At 43.0% G+C, this 27,899-nt stretch overlaps 1 protein-coding gene across 2 annotated transcripts; it reads left to right on the forward strand.

Annotated features, from left to right (window-relative positions):
* The first annotated feature begins 5,376 nt into the window (after positions 1-5,376).
* Positions 5,377-27,899, forward strand: LOC143805195 (ficolin-1-B-like). 2 transcript variants are annotated; one of them, XM_077284171.1, is made up of 10 exons: positions 5,377-5,598; positions 6,075-6,188; positions 7,000-7,044; positions 7,126-7,179; positions 10,616-10,651; positions 21,542-21,586; positions 24,618-24,745; positions 25,443-25,572; positions 26,658-26,792; positions 27,386-27,899. In XM_077284171.1, the coding sequence occupies exons 1-10, from the start codon at positions 5,508-5,510 to the stop codon at positions 27,646-27,648; spliced, it is 1,041 nt and encodes a 346-aa protein (XP_077140286.1). In that variant the 5' UTR covers positions 5,377-5,507; the 3' UTR covers positions 27,649-27,899. The 2 variants fall into 2 exon arrangements, with proteins under 2 accessions (XP_077140286.1, XP_077140287.1); XM_077284172.1 differs by having other exon boundaries at positions 5,457-5,598; positions 6,075-6,373; positions 6,864-7,044.

A 27,899-nucleotide genomic window follows, 5' to 3' on the forward strand; every position in this document is an offset into this window, starting at 1 on the left:
TCCTGCTTCAGCCCAAACAATTAACACTTTGTTGGCCGGCTATACTGTCATGAATCCCCAATGGCTAGGGATAGCACAGGACAAGCAAATAAAACAAATATCGGACGAGCTCTAGGGTGATGGAACCTGGGCTGACCGCTGCCCTACGCCTGACAAACGCAACTAGAGATAGCCGGGGAGCGTGCCTACGTTGGTTCTAGACGCCACGCACCAGCCTAAGAGCTAACTAGTACTGCAGAGAAAACAAGACCTCACTTGCCTCCAGAGGAATTAACCCCAAAGGTATAGTTGCCCCCCACATGTATTGACGGTGAAATGAGAGGAAGGCACACACATAGAGATGATGTATATAGCTTTAGCAAATAGAGGCCCGCTGAAAACTAGAAAGCAGAATGATACAAAAGGGGACTGAGCGGTCAGCAAAAAACCCTAATCAAAAAAACCATCCTGAGATTACAAGAACCCATGTGCCAACTCATGGCACATGGGGAGAACCTCAGTCCACTAGAGCAACCAGCTAGCATAGAGACATTCTAAGCAAGCTGGACCAAAAACCAAACAACTGAAAATCAGCACTTAGCTTATCCTGAAAGATCTGGGAGCAGGTAGGCAGGAACCAAACAGAGCACATCTGAACACATTGATAGCCGGCAAGGGAAATGACAGAAAGGCCAGGTAAAATAGGAAACACCCAGCCTCTGATGGACAGGTGGAAACCAAAGGCCGCCACCCACCAAAGTCACCCAGTACCAGCAGTAACCACCAGAGGGAGCCCACCAACAGAATCCACAACAGCACCTATAGGTAAGAAGAAATAGGAAAAGAAGACCAAGCCAAAGCTACAAGAAGTGCTAAGCTATGTGTATACCACCCTCACTATACCCCCTGAGTCAGCTGCGGGGTCAGCTTGCTGCATAAGCCCCATTGTCCATTCCAGCCTGGGTTCTGCTTGGAGAGATCACAAAGCGAGGTAGTGAGGTGCAGAGCTCCGTCTCTGCTTGTAGTAACAAGGACGAAGCATGAGGTGCATCAGCCGAGAGGCTGTACAGTGAGGGCGGCGCAGCAGTGGTCATTTAGTCAGTCCACAATACTGTGGTTTGCTCCTCAGTGGGAGGGTGGAGCAGCCCATTGTCGGGGGCAGTTCCAGTAGCTTTGGTGCCTCTGAATACTGTTGCTACTGATCACTTAGTTGAGGAGCGGCGGCAGTGAGAGGCCTACCGGGGCTAGAAGTTCCGCTACTCCCACCAAAGGGCTATTCTGTGTTGGTGCCACTTTTCAGGAAGATTCTGATGCTAAAGATCAGTGGGGCCACAAAGAAGCTAAGGATCAACGGTGCCTGGTAGCAAATGCAAAGCAACGCAAATTACCAATTGATGATGCAGAGGACACACCTAAGACCAGGGGTCAGGTTGCTTTCAGTTCTGTGTGGTTGGCCAAGCCCTTGTGCCTGATGATGCTGAGATCAAAATGTCCACTGTTTTTACTGGTTCAGCAGGAGTGAATGCGGTGGTGGATGTGAATGAGGCAAATTAATTGTCTAGTGGTGTGGTTGCTGGTTTGGTGGAGGGTGAGATGGTGATGGAGGTGGGTAATAGTGATGCTATTATGGCGGATGTAGTCACTGGTCCGGTTGCCCCTTGGTGGTGGCAACGTCTGCCAGAACACATGCCGGTGTCACCTCTGGGGGAAAGGGCATCCTCCTCGTTTTTGGGCTCCGAGGATGGCATGTTGCAGCAGCATCTCGTTAAGGCTCTAAAAAAGGGGGAGAGATCACTAATGGTAGAGGGTCGAGAGGTTGATCTATCCTTCTGGATAGAGAGGCATGGCCTCAGGGTCTTCCGAGAACAAAAAGGGGGGATACAGTATGGTTCCTCCCAACAGCCGGGCCTGACAATGTGCATAGGAATGAGGTCTGTTTTCGGTGGAGGGGCAGTGATGCATGTCCTTCAAGGTCTTAGGTTGTGGAGCTCCTATGTCATGGGTGTGCCAGGTGCGACAGTCATTTTGGATCCGGCTGTAGAAGGTCGTTGCGCTGGGCTTTGCAAGCACCTTCTTGATTTTTATCTCTGTATGGAGTGATATCCTTCTCCCTTTAGGATCTAGCAGCGACCTTCATCTTCTGCTGCTTATTGACACACCCTTGCTAAATGTTTAGGTAAGTGTATTCCCTCATTTGTCTTCCTTTGTGTTTAGTTGTAGTAGGGTCTGACTAGTGCTCACCCCATCCCCTCATTATCTAGGGCTTATTGCTAGGGGCAGTCAGTGATTAGGTTCCTGCTCAGCGATAGGTGTGGAACCTATTTAGGGATGTAAGGGCAGACAGGGTGTTTCAGATCTGCCTAGGGGTCTCCACCCCCCCTTTCCTAATGTTTGGGCTCCCCCACCCTCTTCCCGTTGCTGTGCACCTAGCTTCTCCTTCATCCAGCTTGACATGATCAGGGAAAAGGAAGTTAATTTGGCTTGCCATAAATGGGCTTGCCATAAATAAATTGTCTGGTCCAGATGGCTTAACATCTGAATTCTGTAAGACCTTTAAGGACGCTTTGGTTCCCCTCTTGATTGAGGTATTCAATGAGTTTCTTTCCTCAGGCACTATGCCAAAGTCAATGAGGAGTTCTGCACTGATCATTTTGTCAAAGGGTAAGGACCCATCTTGCATTGAGAATAGGTGTCCCACAGTGCTTGTCAATGCAGACAGGAAGGTTTTGGCAAAGGTGCTGTTTAATCGGATGGTGAAATTTGCACCCTGACTCCTTTCGGAGGCCCATCATTGCTCTGTTCCAGGCCACAGCACATTTAGTGCTGTGCTCTGTTTCTGAGAGGCAGTGGTGCAGGGTAGGGCTGGTCACTGGAAGGGGTTCATGCTGTCAATGGACCAGGCAAAAATGTTTGGTCGTAATAATCACGAGTACCTCTGGTTTGTACTTAAGAAATATGGTCTGCCTGGGAAGTTTGTTGATTGGCTTAAGACCTTGTACGGTGAGGCATAGAGTTTGCTGCTTGTGAACGGTTGGATTGGCAGCTCTTTTGAGGTTGGGTCTGGTTTTTGCCAGGGTTGTCCCTTGGGCCCACTGCTGTATGTGTTTGCTATTGATCCACTTCTTAGGAGGGTGGAACGTGGACGATTGGCTGGTATCAGGATAGACCAGGCAGCACTGGAAGTCACTCTGAGGGTGGTGGCATATGCTGCTGATGTCACTCTTTCTGTTTCCTCTCACGAGGAGGCAGAGTGGCTGATGTCAGAGGTAGATAGCTTCTTGGAGGCAGCCGGGTCCAAGATCAGACGGGATAAGGGTGAGAGTCTCTGGCTACAAGGAGGAGATTCTGGTTTTGATCTCCCGGACACCCTTCCAGGACCCAAACTCTCTGCAAAAATCCATGGCATCGAATTTAGCCAGGGGGATTACCCCAAACAAAATTGGGACAGCAGGCTAGATATCGCCACTCAGAATGTGAACCAATGGAAGGGTTGGTCTTTGACCCTAAGGGTATGTGCACACGTCAGGATTTCTTGCAGAAATTTCCTGAAGAAAACTGGTAGTTTTCTGCAAGAAATCCGCTTTTTTTTTTTGCGTTTTTTTCCCGGTTTTTTTTAGCGTTTTTTTTTAGCATTTTGCAAGCTTAATTAGCTTGCAGAATGCTAAAGTTTTCCAATCGATCTGTAGCATCGCTTGGAAAACTGATTGACAGGTTGGTTGTGACCAACTTTTTACTATAGATGCAGCCTATGCAGCATCAATAGTAAGATAGAATGTTTAAAAATAATAAAAAAAAATAAAAAAAATGGTTATACTCACCTGCAGACAGCCGATCTCCTCAGCGGCTTCCGTTCCTATAGATGGTGTGTGTGTGCAGGACTTTCGATGACGTCGCGGTCACGTGACCGCGACGTTATCGCGGTCATGTGACCGTGACGTCATCGCAGGTCCTTCACACACACACCATCTATAGGAACGGAAGCGGCGGCATGCACCGATGAGAGGCGGGAAGACTCCGGGGGCCATCGAAGGTGAGTATATGACTATTTTTTATTTTAATTCTTTTTTTTTACCAATTATATGGTGCCCAGTCCATGGAGGAGAGTCTCCTCTCCTCCACCCTGGGTACCAACCGCACATGATCTGCTTACGTCCCGCATGGTGTGCACAGCCCCATGCGGAAAGTAAGCAGATCAATGCATTCCTAGGTGTGCGGAATCCCCGCAATTCCGCAAATGCGATTTTTTCGCGGAAAAAAAATGCAACATTTGCACAAGAAATGCGGAATACACTGAAAATAATGGGAGGCATATGTAAGCCGGTCTTTTTGCGTTTTTTTTCACGTTTTTATCACGTTTTCATAGCAAAAAAACACGAAAAATACTGAACTTGTGCACATGGCCTTAGGGAAAGAGAAAACCTGATCAAGACTTACCTGCTCCCTTTACTTATTTATCTGAGCAGTGTGTGAATCTTGCCGAAGCTTCTTTGGACTTGAGTCTACTGTTTGTTCTTCCAACTCTTATGGGGGAATAGACAGTACCTGGTCAAGAGGGAGGTTACTTACCATATGAGGAGACTAGGAGGGTTGAGTATGGTTAACCCCGTAGTATTAATTGTGAATACCTTCATTAAGACCAATATTGCAAACCTCTGGAAAGAGAGGGCTCCTCCGTGGGTATTCTTCTGTAGGGGATGGTTTCAGCCTTGCCCTCCTTTCTTCCAGGAATGAGAGACAGGAGGGCAAGCGTAGGATCTTCGCATACCGCATCGACATCTTCCGGCTTATGCTACCTTGGTCCTGAAGGTAATTTGCCAGTGGGGTCTAGGAATGTAGGAGATCAGGGCTCTACCAGGGAAGCTCTTTGACAAAAGGGTTGTGTTGACCCATTTTCAGAGGCCTCTGGCATTCAGGGATTGCACAAGTTGGGATCTTGGGGTGGGTTTGCATCTTTTGAATTCTATAAGGACCCTCTCGAAGTTTTGGGACTTGACTTGGCGCTGCTTCCATGGGAAACTGTGTGTGAGGGACAATCTAAAGTGTAGGAGCTCTGAGACCAGGAATTTCTTGCCTCTCTACTTGCCCAAAAATATTCCTAATGTGCTTTTATAGGGCGGCTTGTGGGTGGATTTGTGCCAGCTACTTCAGAATGATTAGTGAGGATATGTCTACTTTAAATTCTAAGTAGCACTTCAGAAAGAAAGTACATAAAGGGTAACTTACTAATATTGTGCTTGTTTAATTGGAAATTCTCATTAAAATGTTTCCAAAATCCCAAACATTTACTCTGATATTTTGTAACAGGACTATGCCCCCAAAACTCCAATAACACAACCTTCACCCTGTGCTGGGTAAATACACTGGAATCAGCCATTGGCTGCATCACCTTAGAATATCACTTTCTCTTTAATGATTAGGGGTCAGCCAGACATTACGGGAAATGTGATGCATATTGGGACACTGTTTGCAGCCAGGTTGATGATACATAAGCTCTGCATAGATCAGTGGATGAGAGACAGAAAACAACCATGAAAGGGTTATCACAATATATACTGTGCATTATCAGCGGACTCTTCATCTTGTTGTATCAGAAATGTGAAGCAGAAGCCTCATGTCCAGGTAGGAAAAACACCTATATCTTCTCTTAATATATTCATGTATATTACAAGGGAAATGATATATAAAGATAGAGAGTGATATACATAGATGTGAGATAGATATTAGATAAATAGATGGGTAGATAGATATGTTAGAAATATGAGATGAAAAAAAATAAAATGTGCATAAAATACCGTATCTTAAAACACGTCACATGATTATAACAATCTGATAAGACTTTTTCTGATATTTAACTTAATATATTTACTAATTATTATTATTATCTTCTCTGTGAATTCCTATCATCAAGTCTAGCACCTCTCTGTATTCCCTCTTACTTCTCTCTTGTGGATATGCCATAAATGTCTGACATGCCCCTATGCCCATCTGGGACATTTATGGCATATCCACAGGACAGAAGAAAAAGTGAATGGAGAGAGTTCCTATGGTTATGCCATAAATGTCCAAGATGAGAATGATCTCCTTTCTCTCTTTAGAAGTGAAGATTGTAGAAGTTGGGGATTCCAAGCAGCTAACTGTCCTGCAAGGATGTCCTGGATTTCCGGGCATACCGGGTACACCCGGACCACAGGGACCCGACGGAATGAAAGGTATTCTGATCCAATAGAGGAACGCTTGTAAACTAGGGATGCTTGCCTTTCTAAGTTTTCTATACATTTTCATATCTTTGCATTACAGAACCCTATGATCATCTAAGTTTGGATCAATAGAACCACAATGGATCTGTGCCATAAAATGCAACCATGATTCGACCGGAGATTGCATCTTACATGTTGTATTACAGGTCCTTCTCAAAAAATTAGCATATAGTGTTAAATTTCATTATTTACCATAATGTAATGATTACAATTAAACTTTCATATATTATAGATTCATTATCCACCAACTGAAATTTGTCAGGTCTTTTATTGTTTTAATACTGATGATTTTGGCATACAACTCCTGATAACCCAAAAAACCTGTCTCAATAAATTAGCATATTTCACCCGTCCAATCAAATAAAAGTGTTTTTTAATAACAAACAAAAAAACCATCAAATAATAAACACTTTTATTTGATTGGACGGGTGAAATATGCTAATTTATTGAGACAGGTTTTTTGGGTTATCAGGAGTTGTATGCCAAAATCATCAGTATTAAAACAATAAAATACCTGACAAATTTCAGTTGGTGGATAATGAATCTATAGTATATGAAAGTTTAATTGTAATCATTACATTATGGTAAATAATGAAATTTAACACTATATGCTAATTTTTTGAGAAGGACCTGTATACGTGGATAGAACCACGTATAATACAACATGTGTTATACATTATACATTACACGGTACCAAGATATATATCTTTCCTGTATTATACGTGGGAAGCAGTAACCTTTCATATGGATTCTTTTTATTTAGGATTTCCAGGGATTCCTGGATTACCAGGCACGGTGGGAATGAGAGGTATTAAAAAAAAGAATGAAAAAAGAGACAATTGGTTTGGCTTTGGTTTTATAGGTCTCATGATTTTTGTTTTACATTAAGGTGACACAGGGGCCCCTGGTCCGCAAGGGATGCCCGGACCCCCAGGAAAACAAGGTAATAAAAATGTACATCAATTTGTACAATACTACCTCGAAATATAGTGAATACTCTGATGACATGATCTTGGGCAATACCTCACAGTTATTACATCACTTTGTATAGCACACCTAATCAGCAGTGTCCATCATTGTCTTTATACAAGTAGAGGCAGGGAATGCAGCAGCCATCTTATGGTGAATCTGGATAGCGAGAGGATGTCAGAGCTCACAGTGTAGCCATAGACATAGAAGTCACAAAAGACTAAAGAAACTGTACAAATAGTGAAGAAGATTAATGTGTGAGAAAAAGAGAATAATAAAGATTTAATTACCATATATACTCGAGTATAAGCTGAGGCATCTAATTTTACCACAAAAAACTGGAAAACGTATTTACTCGAGCATAAGCCGGGTATACATTGTCCTCTCATCTCTATCCGGGTATGCATGACTCCTCATCCTTATCCTGTTATGCATGGCTCCTCATCCCCATCCTGGTCTGCATGGCTCCTCATCCCTATCCTAGTCTGCATGGCTCCTCATCCCTATCCTTGTATGCATAGCTCCTCATCCCTATCCTTGTATGCATGGCTCCTCATCCCTATCCTTGTATGCATGGCTCCTCATCCCTATCCTAGTCTGCATGGCTCCTCATCCCTATCCTTGTATGCATAGCTCCTCATCCCTATCCTTGTATGCATGGCTCCTCATCCCTATCCTTGTATGCATAGCTCCTTATCCCTATCCTTGTATGCATGGCTCCTCATCCCTATCCTTGTATGCATGGCTCCTCATCCCTATCCTAGTCTGCATGGCTCCTCATCCCTATCCTTGTATGCATAGCTCCTCATCCCTATCCTTGTATGCATGGCTCCTCATCCCTATCCTTGTATGCATGGCTCCTCATCCCTATCCTGGTATGCATGGCTCCTCATCCCTATCCTTGTATGCATAGCTCCTCATCCCTATCCTTGTATGCATGGCTCCTCATCCCTATCCTTGTATGCATGGCTCCTCATCCCTATCCTAGTCTGCATGGCTCCTCATCCCTATCCTTGTATGCATAGCTCCTCATCCCTATCCTTGTATGCATGGCTCCTCATCCCTATCCTTGTATGCATGGCTCCTCATCCCTATCCTAGTCTGCATGGCTCCTCATCCCTATCCTTGTATGCATGGCTCCTCATCCCTATCCTTGTATGCATGGCTCCTCATCCCTATCCTAGTCTGCATGGCTCCTCGTCCCTATCCTAGTCTGCATGGCTCCTCGTCCCTATCCTGGTATGCATGGCTCCTCATCCCTATCCTGGTATGCATGGCTCCTCATCCCTATCCTTGTATGCATGGCTCCTCATCCCTATCCTAGTCTGCATGGCTCCTCGTCCCTATCCTGGTATGCATGGCTCCTCATCCCTATCCTGGTATGCATGGCTCCTCATCCCTATCCTTGTATGCATGGCTCCTCATCCCTATCCTTCTGGATCCTACCCGGGGTTGTATTGTCCCATCCATTGGTAAGCGCTGCCTGCATATTTGATTTATTCAGGGTGACTTTTACACTTGACTTTAGCAGCTCACTGCCAGGATTGGTATTTGTATTACTGACTTTACACATCGGGGTATGTCCACTCTTTTTCAGCTATCCTAAATGCACCTTAATTGTTTCTGTATAAATTTGTATGCATTATGTATTAATATTTAGTATATGAAATAAAATATTTATTACTTTTTAACCTATACACTCCTGTGTCCTCCTTTTCTCATCCCTATCCTTGTATGCATGGCTCCTTATCCATATCCTAGTCTGCATGGCTCCTCATCCCTATCCTTGTATGCATGGCTCCTCATCCATATCCTTGTATGCATGGCTCCTAATCCCTATCCTAGTCTGCATGGTCTCCTCATCTCTATCCTTGTATGCATGACTCCTCATCCCTATCCTTGTATGCATGGCTCCTCATCCCTATCCTTGTATGCATGGCTCCGTATCCCTATCCTAGTCTGCATGGCTCCTCATCTCTATCCTTGTATGCATGACTCCTCATCCCTATCCTTGTATGCATGGCTCCTCATCCCTATCCTTGTATGCATGGCTCCTAATCCCTATCCTAGTCTGCATGGCTCCTCATCTCTATCCTTGTATGCATGACTCCTCATCCCTATCCTTGTATGCATGGCTCCTCATCCCTATCCTTGTATGCATGGCTCCTTATCCATATCCTAGTCTGCATGGCTCCTCATCCCTATCTTAGTCTGCATGGCTCCTCATCCCTATCCTTGTATGCATGGCTCCTAATCCCTATCCTAGTCTGCATGGCTCCTCATCCCTATCCTTGTATGCATGGCTCCTTATCCATATCATGGTATGCATGGCCCCCATCAAAAAACATAAAAAAAAAAAAAAACCATCCTGCTTACCTTGCTGCGCTCCTTTGCAGCATCTTGTTCCGGTGCCAGCACCTGATTTATGCTTGTAAGCAGCGCATGGCAGTGACCAGCTGCCGTAATACTCACTGCTCTCCACACCAGGACTATGTGCGTGGAGGGCAGTGAATATTCTTTTCTCTTTAGCAAGGGTTAGCCGCAGCAGAAGTCTCCTGCCTCTTCTGACCCGCTGCTCCGCCGCTGAGGCTCCCCCTCCATCTTTTGGGACCCTCATTCGAGTATAATATGAGGGGGAAATTTTCAGCACAAAAAAATGTGGTCATCATCCAATTACATGTGGCCGTATATATTGAGGTCACTTGGACTTGATTAAGACTGACTGCACATTGAAGTGCTTGAAAGAGGTTGCATACAGTCCTAAGAGGAAGCAGAGTACTATAGACATCTTTTCTCAGCATTTGGAGGCTTTGGATAATTTTGATTCGTGGTGGTGAACTGATTTGCTGCAGAAGATAATTGAATTTCCTGGCAACATTTGTTAAATTCAGATTTCAAAAGATTTGCTGCACTAGTAGCACTAGCCATCCATCACAGAGAGGAGGAGGATCCTTTTCCTGGCCCCTTCAACACAGTTAGATAAATTTCCTAGATGAATATACTGTTCCACATAAATATATGCATATATGTCCGGTCTTTACCTTAAATTGTCCAGTGACTTCCTCTCGTGGCCGGCATTCCAGAGTTTGACTGTCCTACTGTAAAGAACCCTTTGCTATATTAATAATGTAAGGTTCTTTTCTTTATATCTCATGATTGATAAGTGTCTTTAGATATCAAGCAAAACAAAATTATTAGTCTCTCTCACTACAAGGTAAAGCTAAAGGAGTTACCAGCCTTATGATATTGATGACCTATCCTTATATCAGATCTGTAGGGTTCTGACATTCAGCACTCACACCGGTCATCGGTATCATAAGGTCGGACTACCCCTTAAAGTTCTATGACTTTTATAGTCTGGTATAATCTGTGCATTGTGTAATACTTGTTTTTCTTTTCTTTTTGCACAGGAGATAATGGACTACCTGGGAAACCAGGCGAACCAGGTAAAGATGCTGGTTTTCATGTATATAAGGTACTGGTAGAGGGAAATGTCAGAATACTGAGGCTATGTGCACACATTGCAGATTTTTCCGCGTTTTTGACGCTGTGGCTCTGCAACAGTTTTCCATGCGTTTAACAGTAGCATGTTAACCTATGGAAAACCAAGTCTGTTTTTTCCGCAGCATTTCAATTCTTTTGGCGGATCTGCAGCGTTTCTGCACCCGTAGACTTGCATTGAGTCAGGCACATCCGCAGCAAAACCGCAGATGTAGGCTATGCCTGCTACAGTGACAGTGATTGACACATTAGCCAATGATGGGACAGTAGTAGTCCCATCACCCGGCTAATGTGTTGAATGTAAAAAAAAAAAAAACACATACACACATATACAGTACATGCAACATACAACATACAGTACATACAACATATGACATACTGAACATACTACATACAACATACAACAGTACATACAACCAGGGCTGGGCTGGGACTAAAATTCAGCCCTGGCATTTGAAGTTACACAGGCCCACTTGTCACATGGTGACTGTATAATATCTTTGTACACTTGTAGGTTTCAAGTGAGGGGAGTGTAACACAGTCGACTATATAAAATATAATTACAGCTGTATCCAGCATTACAGCTCTGTCCTATTTATGGCTTTTAGTTGCAGTACCAAGAAAAGCCGCTACTTTACCTACATAACTGGATCTCGTAGATAATGAAGGGATGAGACGACCAAAGGCTATGGAACCACATTCTGATGCTTCATAAACTTTGCCTACAGCCACTTTTGGTTCTGCTGCGCAGCACGAGACCCGGTGACTCTGAAGAGCGGTTACATCAGTAATGTCACTGCTTTTCAGCTGTTCCGGGTCTTGCGCTGAGCTCGACGACTGTGAAGAGCAGTATTGTTACTACCGTCACCGCTCTTCAGAGTCGCTGGGTCTCGCCAGGTCTGGGCTAGTAGTGGGGGAGTCTGATAGACACCTCTCCATTACTTACACCAGGGATTGATAGCAGCTGACATTACGCAGCTGACATCAACCCTAAAAATCATTACACATACCAGAATTAAATGCTCTGGTGGCTGGGAAAAGCAGTAGAGTTAGTGCTATTCCCAGGCGTCGGGTGCCAACTACAACTGTCATCATCCTTGACTGGTCTCCCTGCGAAGCATTTCTGCTGTATTTACATGCGCTGATCTCAGGCCACTAAACGAGTGTGATCGACAATACTGAAGTCGTTCTCTTGTTTCCCAGCCTCTTTACACCAACTGAGAAAGAATGAAGGGAACAGAACAATCACAATTAGATCAATCTGTCCCCATATAGTATCATGTTATCAGCAGCACAACTACAGTTTACACCGGCGATGTGCTGCTGAGAACAAGAATTTCTGTTCCCACATAAACAATCCAATCACTCGATGAATAGGCAGCATTTTGCTTGTTTAGTATAATACACCCCATAGTCCTCCATATATTATAATGTGCACCTCAGTCCTCCATATAGTATAATACACTCCTCAGTCCTCCATATAGTATAATACACTCCTCAGTCCTCCATATAGTATAATACACTCCTCAGTCCTCCATAAAGTATTATACACTCCACATAGTCCTCCATATAGTATAATACACTCCTCATAGACCTCCATATATTAAAATACACTGCAATTCCTCCATATAGTATAATACACTCCTCAGTCCTCCAAATAGTATAATACATTCCTCAGTCCTCCAAACAGTATAATACATTCCTCATAGTGCTCAATATAGTATAATGCCCTGCCATTGTCATCCATGTAGTACAAATCACTTCCCATAGTATAATGCACCCCATAGTTCTTCATATAGTATAATGTATTCCCCATAGTCCTTGATACAGTATAATGCAGCCCACATATAGTATAATGATGCCACCCCAGAATATAATGCAGCCACCCCAGATAATATAATGCAGCTCCCTCATATAGTATAATGCAGCCCCTGCATATATAATATATGGTAGCCCCCTTAGAGCATAATGCAGCCCTCCATAGAATATAATACAGCACCCTATAAAATGTAATACAGCCCTCCCCCATAGAATGTAATGCAGTCAGCCCCCATAGAATGTAATGCAGCCAGCCCCCTATAGAATGTAATGCAGCCAGCCACCCATAGAATGTAATGCAGCCAACCCCATAGAATGTAATGCAGCCAGCCCCCATAGAATGTAATGCAGCCAGCCCCCATAGAATGTAGTGCAGCCATCCCCCATAGAATGTAATACAGCCAGCCCCCATAGAATGTAATACAGCACAGCCCCCATAGAATGTAGTGCAGCACAGTCCCCATAAAATGTAATACAGCACATCCCCCATAGAATGTAATACAGCACAGTCCCCATAGAATGTAACACAGCACAGCCCCCATAGACTGTAATACAGCACAGCACCCATAGAATGTAATACAGCACAGCTCCCATAGAATGTAATGCAGCACAGTCCCCATAGAATGTAATACAGCACAGCCCCCATAGAATGTAGTGCAGCACAGCCCCCGTAGAATGTAATACAGCACAGCCCCCATAGAATGTAATACAGCACAGTCCCCATAGAATGGAATACAGCACAGCCCCTATAGAAAGTTATACAGCACAGCCCCCATAGAATGTTATACAGCACAGCCCCCATAGAATGTAATGCAGCCAGCCCCATAGAATGTAATACAGCCAGCCCCCATATAATGTAATTCAGCACAGCTCCCATAGAATGTAATACAGCACAGTCCCCATAGAATATAATACAGCACAGCCCCCATAGAATGTAATGCAGCACAGCCCCCATAGAATGTAAAACAGCACAGTCCCGATAGAATGTAATACAGCACAGCCCCCATAGAATGTAATACAGCACAGCCCCCATAGAATGTAATACAGCACAGCCCCCATAGAATATAGTGCAGCACAGCCCCCATAGAATATAGTGCAGCACAGTCCCCATAGAATGTAATACAGCACAGCCCCCATAGAATGTAATGCAGCACAGTCCCCATAGAATGTTATACAGCACAGCCCCCATAGAATGTAATGCAGCTAGCCCCATAGAATGTAATACAGCACAGTCCCCATAGAATATAACACAGCACAGCCCCCATAGAATGTAATGCAGCACAGCCCCCATAGAATGTAAAACAGCACAGTCCCGATAGAATGTAATACAGCACAGCCCCATAGAATGTAATACAGCACAGCCCCCATAGAATGTAATACAGCACAGCCCCCATAGAATGTAGTGCAGCACAGCCCCCATAGAATGTAATATAGCACAGCCCCCATAGAATGTAATACAGCACAGTTCCCATAGAGTGGAATACAGCACAGCCCCCATAGAATGTTATACAGCACAGCCCCCATAGAATGTTATACAGCACAGCCCCCATAGAATGTAATACAGCCAGCCCCCATAGAATGTAATTCAGCACAGCCCCCATAGAATGTAATACAGCACAGTTCCCATAGAATATAATACAGCACAGCCCCCATAGAATGTAATGCAGCACAGCCCCCATAGAATGTAATACAGCACAGTCCCCATTGAATGGAATTGTCAGGACTCTGAACATTTTTTACCTTTTGTGCATTACTGCCCTTTTTCAAGATGGCGTCTTTGGTCTCATGTGCACTGTGTCTCCTGCTATAAAACTCCATCCCAGCCTTCAGTCTGTGCTAGAGTATTCTGCCTTGCATCCAGCTCCTGACCTCTGATTACTCCCTGGCTATACACCTGCTCCTATGAACCTGTGTGGTGATCCTGCTACTCTGCTCTGAGTTCCTGCTGCATACACAAGTTTCCAGTAATCCTCCTTCATCTGCTGTTCATGTTTACTTCCATCTGCATTTGCTGGTCATGTAAGCTGTTGCTGCTTTGCAATAACCTGAGACTATTAACCAGGCCTCCCAGGTTGAGCTAAGATATGATTTGAACTGCTTAATAAGCATACCTATCTGTGCCTGGACTAAGACAAGGATTTATTCGTGTCAAGTATCTTCAAGAATAACTGTGCTTCATAGACTTTCTGCTTCATTGCATTTTCCTCTGAAGTTTCCTATAGACTGCTAAGCTGCGTTTATTATTTGCACCAAGTGTTGTGGACTTGAGTTTCTGTCTGCACCTGTTTGAATCACCGTGTGATAATTCAGACTTTACCACTTCTAAAACTGTGTCCTGTAGTTGTCTTGTTCCACGCAAAGAGTCTCCTGAGTTATCCCCTATAGTTATTACAGGAATACAGCACAGCCCCCATAGAATGTAACACAGCATAGCCCCCATAGAATGTAATACAGCACAGCCCCCATAGAATGTAATACAGCACAGTCCCCATAGAATGTAATACAGCACAGCCCCCATAGAATGTAATTCAGCACAGCCCCCATAAAATGTAATTCAGCACAGCCCCCATAGAATGTAATGCAACCAGCCCCTATACAATGTAATGCAGCCAGCCCCCATAGAATGTAATACAACACAGCCCCCATAGAATGTAATACAGCACAGTCCCCATAGAATGGATAGAATTGATAGAATTGATACATTTAAAAAAAAATAAAAAAAACACTCGCCTCTCCTCGCCTCTGCCCAGCGCTGCTCCTGGCTCCGGTCTCAGCAGCTGCAGTCTGCAGTGTCAGCGCCAGGCAGAGCAGGGAATGATGGGAGAGGGAGCATCAGCAGACGCTCTCTCCTCCATCATTGCATTCAACTGTACCAGCGTCATAGACGTCTCTATAGTTCAATGCGGCAGCGCTGGCGGGGGGGAGTCGTCGCAGGAGTCGGCGCTGGCGAGCGGCTCACGACTGCCACCGGCCCTTCTGGCATTTGCCAGAACTGCCCGATGGCCAGTCCGGGCCTGCATACAACATATGATACACAGTACATACAACAGTACATACAACATACAGTACATACAACATATGACATACAGTACATACAACATATAACATACAGTACACACAACATACAACATATAACATACAGTACACACAACACACAACAGTACATACAACATATGACATACAGTACATACAACATACAACAATACATACAACATACAACATATAACATACAGAACATACAACATACAACAGTACACACAACATATGACATACAGTACATACAACATACAACAGTACATACAACATACAACATATGACATACAGTACATACAACAGTACATACAACATACAACATATGACATACAGTACATACAACATATGACATACAGCATACAACATATGATATACAGTACATACAACATAGAAAAGTACATACAACATACAACATATGACATACAGTACATACAACATACAACATATGACATACAATTATACAACAGTACATACAACATATGACATACAGTACATACAACATATGGTTCACATCTACCAGAACCGAAACGTTGCTGAGATGGGCTAATAAAAGTAGCTCCTGCTTTTTCCACTACTAATGGCGTGCTGCCTCCGTTTTTGGGATTCCTATGGATATATCTATCTATAGATATATTTATAGATAGATAGATATATCTGTAGATACATAGATATATCTATCCATATATCTGTCTGGCTACTTTCACACATCAGGTTTTTGCCGTCAGGCACAATCCGGCGAGTTTTGAAAAAAATGGATCCGTTTTTTTTCCGCCGGATCCATTTTTTTTCCTCATAGGGTTGTATTAGCGCCGGATTGAGCCTGATGGCCACACGTTTCATCCATTTTTTGCCGGATCCATAAAAAGAAACGGATTCGGAGGCCGAATTCATCATTTCACATCTCAGTTTCATACGTTTTTCGCCGGATCAGTCACTGGGCGGTTTTTTCGCCGGACAGACAAACCGTTCTTCTGTACATTTTCTCTGTCCCCTGGAAACAGCTTTTCATGCATTTTTCCATTTAAATCATGCATTTTTTTATTTAAATCATGCACATACACAATTCTGGTCTCTCTCTCTCTCTCTCCTCTCTCCTCTCTCCTCTCTCCGTTTTTTCAAAAATTCGTCGGATCCTGCCTGACGGAAGAAAACTGATGTGTGAAAGTAGCCTAACTATCCATATATCTATTTACATCTATCCATAGATATATATCCATAGATATATCTATCCATACACATATCTATCCATATATATATCCATCCATACATATATCTATAGATCTATCTATATGTAGATCTATCTATATATCTATCTATCTCATTCCTTCTATCTATCTATAGATAGAGAGGGGATAGATAGATAGATAGATAGATAGATAGATAGATAGATAGATAGATAGATAGAGAGAAGGAATGGGATAGATAGATAGAAGGAATGAGATAGATAGATATATCTATTCATATATCTATCTATATATATCTATGGATAGATGTAGAATAGATGTAGATAGATACAGTCATATGAAAAAGTTTGGGCACCCCTATTAATCTTAAGCTTAATGTTTTATAAAAATTGTTTTTTTTGCAACAGCTATTTCAGTTTCATATATCTAATAACTGTTGGACACAGTAATGTTTCTGCCTTGAAATTAGGTTTATTGTACTAACAGAAAATGTGCAATCTTCATTCAAACAAAATTTGACAGGTGCATAAGTATGGGCACCCTTATCATTTTCTTGTTTTAAATACTCCTACCTACTTTTTACTGACTTACTAAAGCACTTTTTTTGGTTTTGTAGCCTCATTGAGCTTTGAACTTCATAGCTAGGTGTATGCAATCATGAGAAAAGCTACTTAAAGTGGACACTTGCAAGTTGTTCTCCTGTTTGAATCTCCTCTGAAGAGTGGCATCATGGGCTCCTCAAAACAACTGGCAAATGATCTGAAAACAAAGATTATTCAACATAGTTGTTCAGGGGAAGGATACAAAAAGCTGTCTCAGAGGTTTAACCTGTCAATTTCCACTGTGAGGAACATAGTAAGGAAATGGAAGAACACAGGTACAGTTCTTGTTAAGGCCAGAAGTGGCAGGCCAAGAAAAACATCAGAAAGGCAGAGAAGAAGAATGGTGAGATCAGTCAAGGACAATCCTCAGACCACCTCCAGAGAGCTGCAGCATCAATTTGCTGCAGATGGTGTCACTGTGCATCGGTCAACTATACAACGCACTTTGCACAAGGAGAAGCTGTATGGGAGAGTGATGCGAAAGAAGCCGTTTCTGCAAGCACGCCACAAACAGAGACGGCTGAGGTATGCAAAAGCACATTTGGAGAAGCCAATTTCTTTTTGGAAGAAGGTCCTGTGGACTCATGAAACCAAGATTGAGTTGTTTGGTAATACAAAAAGGCGTTATGCATGGCGGCAAAAAAACACAGTGCGTTGTATAGTTGACCGATGCACAGTGACACCATCTGCAGCAAGTTGATGCTGCAGCTCTCTGGAGATGGTCTGAGGATTGTCCTTGACTGATCTCACCATTCTTCTTCTCTGCCTTTCTGATGTTTTTCTTGGCCTGCCACTTCTGGCCTTGACAAGAACTGTACCTGTGTTCTTCCATTTCCTTACTATGTTCCTCACAGTGGAAATTGACAGGTTAAATCTCTGAGACAGCTTTTTGTATCCTTCCCCTGAACAACTATGTTGAATAATCTTTGTTTTCAGATCATTTGACAGTTGTTTTGAGAAGCCCATGATGCCACTCTTCAGAGGAGATTCAAACAGGAGAACAACTTGCAAGTGGCCACTTTAAGTAGCTTTTCTCATGATTGCATACACCTAGCTATGAAGTTCAAAGCTCAATGAGGTTACAAAACCAAAAAACGTGCTTTAGTAAGTCAGTAAAAAGTAAGTAGGTGTATTTAAAACAAGAAAATGATAAGGGTGCCCATACTTATGCACCTGTCAAATTTTGTTTGAATGCAGATTGCACATTTTCTGTTAGTACAATAAACCTCATTTCAAGGCAGAAACATTACTGTGACAAACAGTTATTAGATATATGAAACTGAAATAGCTGTTGCAAAAAAAACAATTTTTATAAAACATTAAGCTTAAGATTAATAGGGGTGCCCAAACTTTTTCATATGACTGTATATGGATAGATATATCTTTCTATCTCATTCCTTCTATCTATCTCTCTATCTATCTCTCTATCTATCTCTCTATCTATCTCTCTATCTATCTATCTATCCCATATCTATCTGTCTATAGATTGATAGAAGGAATGAGATAGATAGATGATGGATATAATAGATAGATAGATAGATAGATAGATAGATAGATAGATAGATAGATAGATAGATAGATAGATAGAATGAATGAGATTGATAGATACTGTAGATAGATGATAGATAGAATAGATAGATAGAAGGAATGAGATAGATAGATAGATAGATAGATAGATAGATAGATAGATAGATAGAAGGAATGAGCTAGATAGATAGATAGAAAGAATGATCTAGATAGATCGATGACAGATCTATAGATAGATAATATCTATCGATCAATGTATAGGTCTATCTATCTATCTATCTATCTATCTATCTATCTATCTAGCTCATTCCTTCTATCTATCTATCTATTCTATATTTTATCTATCTATCTGTGTGTGTAATGTAGTGTGGGTTGGACAAGTGTAAAAGAGGAGGTTGGACAAGAAATGACATCACAAATCTTTTTTTTTTGTTCAATAACACATCTTTATTTACCTATCAAAAATGCATACAAAAACGCATTAAAAAATGCGCAAAAAAAGTATCAAAAACGCACCCGTGTTTTCTGCCAAGAGATGCAGATTCAGTGCAGAAAAATCCGCAGGCAAATCTGCAACGTGTGCACATACCCTAACCCCTTCATGACCGGAGATTTTTTCGCTTTTGCGTTTTAGTTTTTCACTCCCCTCCTCCAGAACCATAACTTTTATTTTTCCGGCATTATGGCCATGTGAGGGCTTATTTTTTGCGGGACGAGGTCTACTCTTGTACAAATCCATTTGTTTTAGCATCTCGTGTACTCGAAAATGGGAAAAAAAATTCCAGGTGCGGTGAAATTGCAAAAAAAGTGCAATCCCACACTTGTTTTTTGTTTGGCTTTTTTGCTAGGTTCACTAAATGCTAAAACTGACCAGCCATTTTGACTCTCCAGGTCAGTACGAGTTCATAGACACCAAACATGTCTAGGTTATCTTTTATCTAAGTGGTGAAAATAAATTCCAAAGTTTGCTCAAAAAAAATTAAAAAATTGCACAATTTTCAGAGACCCGTAGCATCTCCATTTTTCGTGACCTTGGGTTGGTGAGGGCTTATTTTTTGCGTGCCGAGCTGACGTTTTTAATGATACCATTTTGGTGCAGATACGTTCTTTTGATCGCCCGTTATTGCAATTTAATGCAATGTCGTGGCGGCCAAAAAACGTAATTCTGGCGTTTTTAATTTTTTTCTTGCTACACCGTTTAGCGATCAGGTTAATCCTTTTATTGATAGATCGGGCGATTCTGAAAGCGGCGATACCAAATGTGTGTATGTATTTTTATTGTTTTATCTTGAATGGGGTGAAAGGGGGGTGATTTAAACTTTTATATTTTTTATTTTTTTCATATTTTTAATCACATTTTTTTCTTACTTTTGGCATGCTTCAATAGCTTCCATGGGAGGCTAGAAACTGCCATAACTTGATCGGCTCTGCTACATAGAGGTGATGCTCAGATCACCCCTATGTAGCAGAATTACTGCATTGCTATGAGCGCCGACCACAGGGTGGCGCTCACAGCAATCCGGCATCAACAACCATAGAGGTCTCAAGGAGACTTCTGGTTGTCATGCTGACGCACCGCTGACCCCCGATCACGTGACAGGATTCAACGGTGCGCGTATTTCCGGCCTGATGGCCAGAAGCGCCATTTAAATGCCGCTGTCAGAGTTTGACAGCGGCATTTAACTAGTTAAAACATACTATCCCGTCCAACGTCAGAAAGTGGTGGACAAACAAAAGTTGTGGACAAAGTTAATTTTAAAGTTGAATTTAATCATTGCATATTGGAATAATAATTTCCATAATAGGATGTGTTTAAATAAAATGTTCCTGTGCTGAGATAATCTTATAACTGTGCCCCTGCTGTGTACTGTGTAATGGCTGTGTCTGACTGGGCAGGAACATGGACTGATCATACCACATCTCCTGGGCAGAAGAGTATACAGACATTATAGCGCGGGATCACAGCTGATTCTTTTTGTGAGGTAAAACATTTCCCTGCCTGCTTTTAAAAAATGTTTTACCTCAAAGGAAGAATTATTTGCGATCCCATGCTGTAATGTCTGTATACACTTCTGACCAGGAGCGGTGGTATGATCAGAACATGTCCCTGTACAGTCAGACATGGCCATTACACAGTACACAGCACATTTATAAGATTATCTTAGCACAGGAACATTTTTTTTTTAAACATATATAATTGTGGAAATTATTTTATTTTAAGATCTATTGGCTAAAATGAACTTTGTTTATGGGAAAACCCCTTCAAGCATTTGAGACATTTTTGTATGGTTAAGAAAAATACACCTCATCGTGTTTTTTGTGTGTTAATAAGCGCAGGTATAATTGGGTCATGTAAATGTTCTAATTTACAGTTATACTCTAGATATCTATCATTTGTGTATCTCAGTGCCAGGCTGGGCGTGTAAAGCTCATACATATTTATACTGCTGCCACTGAAGGAGGAGGCAATAATATAATCATATATGTGACTAGCTACGCCTAGTGGCAGCCATCAACAGGACATTGTGGCGTAGATGTGGGCGATTGTAGGAACTTTTAACATAAAAATCATTCATAATTTAGATTTTCATTAGGATCCTCCTTCTAAAATGTGAAATGGAGGGAAATGAAATCTATCTATCAGTAACACATGATTTTGCACTTTCTCCAGGTGAAAAAGGTGACCAGGGCGGCTCTTGTCCTAAGGAATTTACTGGTAAGCACCGATGGCATCAGTTCCCAGGAAAGGGACGATTTACTGAGGAAAATGTGGCAGAATTATGGTGAAAATTGTTACAAAAATACTGCACACGTGCCGTGTATTAATGGTGCCAATAGTCAATGTACTCTGTGTTGTGCATCATTTTCGGGCGTATACGCCTCCTCGGGGTGGACGCTCAGGCATAGTAGATTGTATCTGGGTGTATGCTGCCAGTAGGCGTATACGCCCGAAAATGATACATGTCAGATCGCACGATGACTCTGTTGGCACCATTATTGTCTATGGCCCCGTCAGAGCATACATCCCAATCCCGTTTTTGGGGGGTCTGGACGTAAGCCCCAGTGGGACCACTGAAGGTGGGACAAAGCGCAGTGTGAAAGCACCCTAGCGGGAATATCCAGCACTTCTGTGGACAGGTATCAAGTACTTTTAAGCAACCTTTATGCTTTACCAAACACTTTTCATAGTGGGAAAATGGGGACTTAAAATATCAAATGTATTAATGGTGTGCACCACATGTCTGACTCTGGTCTACAGTAGGGTATTATATTAGTGCCATGATTGGTTGCTATGGGCAACAAAGAATGTTTTTGTTTTTAATATTAATAAATCTGCTCTATTAACTCAAGGTATTAAACTTATACAGAACCGCCGTTGTTGTATTGCTACACCACTTAGTGCCAGGGTAGCAGCGGGAGCACAGAGGGAGTGTGGCCCATTAGTGCTGCAGAGACAATGGCAGTGCAATGCCGATTTCCCTGACAACCAGACCCCATGCAGGCCTATTGGGCAGATCCAATAAGTGGTCAGGAGTGCAGTTCCCAGAAGGAGGGGAAGGGCTGTACCTGTACGGCTGACGTAGACCTGTTGGGTAGATGTAGGTAGGGTGAGGAAGAAAAAGAAGGAATTCAGAGAGATGCCAAACAGCAGAGTGAAAATGCTAAGACGACTACTGAGGAGTCCATGTTGGGTCAAAAAGCTGGATTTAGGCCTGAGAAGCCCAAAAAGGCAATGTTCACTCAGAGTTATTTTTTTTAGGCATTCAAAAATTCTGAGGTTTTCAAGAGGAAATCACATAAGGTAGGGGCATACATACAAATCATAGGGCCCCATAGCAAAAGTTCTAATTGAGTCCCCTAAAAAAAAATGAATATACGGCAGGGTCAGAGAAGAGTATGTCTCTCAACTATTTAGGCCTTGCGAAGTAATTCTCCTCCTATTAAAGCCCCTAGATTCCTCTTTCTTTGTCCCCATAAAGTATGATACCAATAAAAATTCATACCCACAGTGAATTCCTCCACAGTACCGTCCACATTCATAGTATGATTGATGAGTCCACTGTACCCCCTCAAAGCCCACAGCAAAGTATGGTGACTCCAACAGTGTATGATGCCCCAACAGTGACCTCCCACATAGCCCTCTATATAGCCTTTCATACAGTATAGTGGGCGCCATATAATCATCCATATAATATAATGGGCCCCACATTGCCTTCCATACAGTATAATGGTCCCCACATAATCCTCTATACTTTATAATTGGCCCCACAATGTCTTCTATTCAGTATAATGAGCTTCAAATAATCCTATATACAGTATAATTGGCCCCACATTACCCTCCATATAGTATAATGCAGCCCCATAGCCCTCCAACCAGTATAATGGCCCCCACAATGTTCTAATTGATTAAAAAAAGAATACTCGCCTTTCCTTGTCCCCCCGCTGCTCTGATCTCTGCAGTGTGTGTTCTGTAGCTCTTCACTGCTCAGCACAGCAGGCACAAAGTAGTGACATTGCACCCGCTGTGCTGAGACATCAGAGCTCAGATGCAGATGGAGTATGCTTGAGGAGGGAGCAGATGGCCTCCTCTTCCATCATTGCTTCCATCACCAGGCCCCCAGATTAATGGGTCCCTTAGTGGATGCATGGTCTGCTGCCATTGGCAGTATGCCATTGACATAAAGGGGTTGTCCCGCCTTAGAGTCCAAGTGTGCAGGCCGACTAGACTTGCGCTGCCTCAATCAATACAAGTGTCATAAGTGAGGCTGGATATATCTAGTTAGCATGTGGCCAGGAGTATGGAAATCGCATACTTGCGGTCACATTACCTCTTGCTCCCATCACCGGGGAATCCTCACAGCGTGCAATGCGCGTGCTGTGAGGATTTACAAGTCTGCAGTTACATAGAGTGCCTGCAGGCTTGTACCCTAATGCCGGACAAACCTTTAAGGAAACTCTTGTTGTTTTGGGGGGACATTTTGGAGGATTTCTTTTCCTCCAAAGGTTTTGGAAGAGGTTTTTCCTTAAACTTTTTTTTAAGCAGCTCTCTGCTTGGTCAGCACTTAGTTTTGGTGGGTATTCCATCAGGGTCTGCTGCAAAGAAGCAACATGCATTATTTTTTTCCAAAAATTTGTGTTTAAAAACATCTTCAGAAAAAAACAAATGAGCATACAAATCTTCATAAGACTTGCAATGTGGATTTCCCATGGAAATCAATAGGAAGAGATTTGCAAGTGTTTTTTTGAGGAGTTTGGAGCGGATCCACTCACAAATCTCTATGTGAACATAACCTAATCTCACATGTGGAATTTTTTGAGTATTTCTTTCCATATGAAGTTTTTAAAATCTAGTGGAAAAAAAGGTGCATGTCACTTCTTTGAAGCATCTTCTGATGGAAAATGCTTCGATCTGTCTAATAAGAATGCTGCAAAAAACTCTACAGGAAAAAAAATGCTCCCAAAACTTTTCTAAACCTCTTCAGGAAAAGTCCTCTATCAATCCCCCCAAAAGAGTGTTCCCTGCAATGTTGTCTGCTCAATAGGGTAATTCCACATTCTGAGATATTGCTCTACGTCATTCTGCAGGGCTTAACATGCATCACATCAGAAATCCCAAAGATATGAAATCTCACCCCTGATCTTCACGGTCCTCTTTTTTCAGACATGCTGATTGCTATACAGTTCGCAACATATTAATCCTGCACACAAATAACCACACTGACCCTGTCTGTTCTTCTACTGTATAGGAGCAAAGAACTGTAAAGAGCTAAAGGACGGTGGCTTTCACCTGACTGGATGGTATACTATATACCCTGATGGCAGACGGCCTTTGGCAGTCCTGTGTGACATGGACACAGATGGGGGAGGCTGGATTGTAAGTTTCCCATATACCTTATCTGTATATATGTACCCAATGTATATTTTTCAGGGACCCAAATTGGGGAAATAATGCTTTATAGCTACAATGCATTTCACATTTAAACATCTTTGGCTAGTTTCACACTAGCGTTAACTGCAATACGTCGCAAATGCGTCGTTTTGCCGAAAATACGCATCCAGCAAAAGTTCTTGCTGGCTACGTTTTTTCGTCATAGACTAACATTAGCGACGCATTTGCGACGCATTGCCAAACGTCGCGTCCGTTTTGCGACGCTTGGGCGTGTGGTAGCGGACCGTCGGGAGAAAAAAACGTTTTTTGCTCCCGACGGTCCACTTTTTCCGACCGCGCATGCGCGGCCGGAACTCCGCCCCCACCTCCCCGCACTTCCCCGCACCTCACAATGGGGCAGCGGATGCGTGGGAAAAATGCATCCGCTGCCCCCGTTGTGCGGCGGAGACCACCCTAGCGTCGGGAACGTCGGCCCGACGCACAGCGACGGGTTGTTCCCGACGCTAGTGTGAAACTAGCCTTACAGGTAGAACTTTTACCCGGGGTAAAAGAAGACTTCTTTTCTCACACGTTTGTCTGTACATTATCGTTATAGAACCATTCCCATGCCCAAAAGTCATCATAGCACATGTGGTTCTTTTTGACTCTTGCCTTCCCATCTACCTGATCTCTGTTCTCACAGGTATTTCAGAGGCGCATTGATGGATCGGTGGACTTTAATCGTGATTGGAACAGCTATCAGTGGGGGTTCGGCAGTCAGTTGAGTGAATTTTGGCTTGGAAATGAACATCTCCATCGCCTGACAAGCTCAGGTAACTCACCACGACTAGAGGATATGTCAGGGCGCTCAACAGCAGATTTGAATGGTTTGTCCTGTAAAACACCCAGCCATCAACTGATCACCCATTGCTGTCATGGTGCATGGATCCAGTGGCTCTTTGCTCTGGTGAGCCAGATCCTGGGCAGTGTATCTCTACTTTGTAATACATATAGTTTAAATCACCCATTAAAATACTGACTTTATGGCTCAAAACCCAGTTTAAATAATTGCTAGATGCACATCTGCCCCTCCTCTTTCCCCCTTATCATCTGTGGTGCTGACAGGTCCATTCACGACCCAGCTGTCGGATGACCCGGGACCAGAATCTCCTTCCCTGTCCCTACCACTAGGGGGTGCCCTAGCTCACCCTACGCCCCGGGATACTTCTGAAGGTGAAGATGTTGGGAACAACCACCCTTGCCTTATCTCCTGAATCAACCTTCCATCTGTTTTCTTCCCCCACCCAGGGAAGAGGGGCGATACTGTGCATCGCAGTACACCAACCCAACGAACAAGGCAACACAAACAAGGGTAAAATGATAATGCCAAGCATTCAAATATTCACTCACATATAACAGAGAAATTCACTGGGGAGTGGAGGATGGGGGAAAACCAAAGTAAGAGGAGGGAAGGGAATTATCATACTTACAAACCATGCAACAATCACAGACAACTCCTCCAAACTCCTCATATAAGCACCAAAAACACCTCTCCTCCAAGCCATGCAGCATAAGCTAGCTCTGACATTGGTTTGAATCAGGACCCAGGTTATAAAGGGGATAGGAGTGGCTAACGGAGCTCAACTGGGAGCTCAGACTCCTAGAGTTACCAACATGGCTGATTAACCCCTGTTCTGCCAAAATAAATAAACACCATTTAAAAAGAAGGAGAAGTGCTTCTTTTCAGGGCAGGTGTAGGAGCAATCAGATGCTGCGGTCTTCTGGCTCCTCTCTGTTGCGGCAACCCGGTGACAGATCCACTGTTTGGTCTAGACATAAACTATTGGATAGTCGGGGAGGAGGATAAGACAAGTAAATTAACACTGGAACTTTACGTATTGGTGATCATTTCTTGCAGGATCCTATCAACTCCGCTTTGATTTGGAAGACTTTAAGGGCAATAGGACCTATGCCACATACAGTAATTTCAAAATTGATGGAGAGTCTGACCAGTTTACTCTGCGATATGGTTCATTCATCGAAGGAGAAGCAGGTATAAGCAGCTACTGTCCCCGTTCGCTTACACTTAAAGGGAATCTGTCACCTACTTTTTCGTATATAAGATGCGGCCACTGCCATTAGGGGCTTATCTACAGCATTCTGTAATGCATAAGCCCCCGATGTATCCTGAAAGATAAGAGAAACAAGTTATATTATACTCACCTGGGGGGGGGCGGTCCGGTCCGATGGACGTCGCGGTTCGAGTCCGGCACCTCCCATCTTCATGCGATGACGTCCTCTTCTTTGCTTTCTGTCGTGGCTCCGGAGCAGACGTACTTTATGTGTCCTGTTGAGGGCAGATCGAAGTACTGCAGTGCGCAGGTGCTGGGCCTCTCTGACCTTTCCCGGATATTCGCTCATCACTAATACTTATACGTGTAGGGATTGTACAAAGTGGAGAACCCCTCTAACACCACCAATAATTGGCCCACAATGGCCCCCACAATGACGTGGGAATCTTAAATAAAAAAAATTATTTTTATATGGAATTGGAAGAATATCAAAACACCATATGTATTGTCCTGAGTGGAAGAATATTTGGTATTGTGATTTTTTATTTTGTGGTTTCTCTGGATTTTTCTCTAGGCAATTCATTAGAACAACAAAAGAACCAAGCCTTCTCCACCAGAGACCAGAACAATGACAAGTCTACTAAAGCAGAACAGAGTTGTGCTGAATACTTCAAGGGAGGCTGGTGGTTTGAATCCTGCCATCTCTCCCACCTGAACGGGGAATACGTGGAGGGTGAACACAATATCAAAGGCAAAGGGATCATCTGGTACCATTTCAGAGGCAACTATTACTCCCTAAAGTCCTCGGAAATTAAATTTCGCCCTACTAAAAAATAGAAAGACCGCGGTCCGGAAAATGGGATCAGATTCCTGTTTGTCTCTGGACTAGTCAGTATGAGGGTGCTACAGGCGGAGGTCCTCTATACATGGGAATATCAATATCATGACCCCTTAGATTGCTATTGAACCTGATGTAGGCAGCTCCTGCGCCTTCCATATAGTCAGTGTGAAATTCTCACTATTTTTATCCTCTAATCACTGATTACAAGTGTTCAGGGCAATAAAAAGCCAGGTGTAAACTCTTCCAC

This window comes from Ranitomeya variabilis, chromosome 2, assembly GCF_051348905.1.
Source record: "Ranitomeya variabilis isolate aRanVar5 chromosome 2, aRanVar5.hap1, whole genome shotgun sequence".
Taxonomy (NCBI): domain Eukaryota; kingdom Metazoa; phylum Chordata; class Amphibia; order Anura; family Dendrobatidae; genus Ranitomeya; species Ranitomeya variabilis.

What these genes read in the sequence shown, in the direction of transcription:
- LOC143805195 (XM_077284171.1), top strand. Translation starts at nt 5,508, where the DNA reads ATGAAAGGGTTATCACAATATATACTGTGCATTATCAGCGGACTCTTC. An exon ending in GGGACCCGACGGAATGAAAG is followed by an intron (nt 6,189 to 6,999) that starts GTATTCTGATCC and finishes CTTTTTATTTAG; the next exon opens with GATTTCCAGGGATTCCTGGA. An exon ending in TGGGAAACCAGGCGAACCAG is followed by an intron (nt 10,652 to 21,541) that starts GTAAAGATGCTG and finishes CACTTTCTCCAG; the next exon opens with GTGAAAAAGGTGACCAGGGC.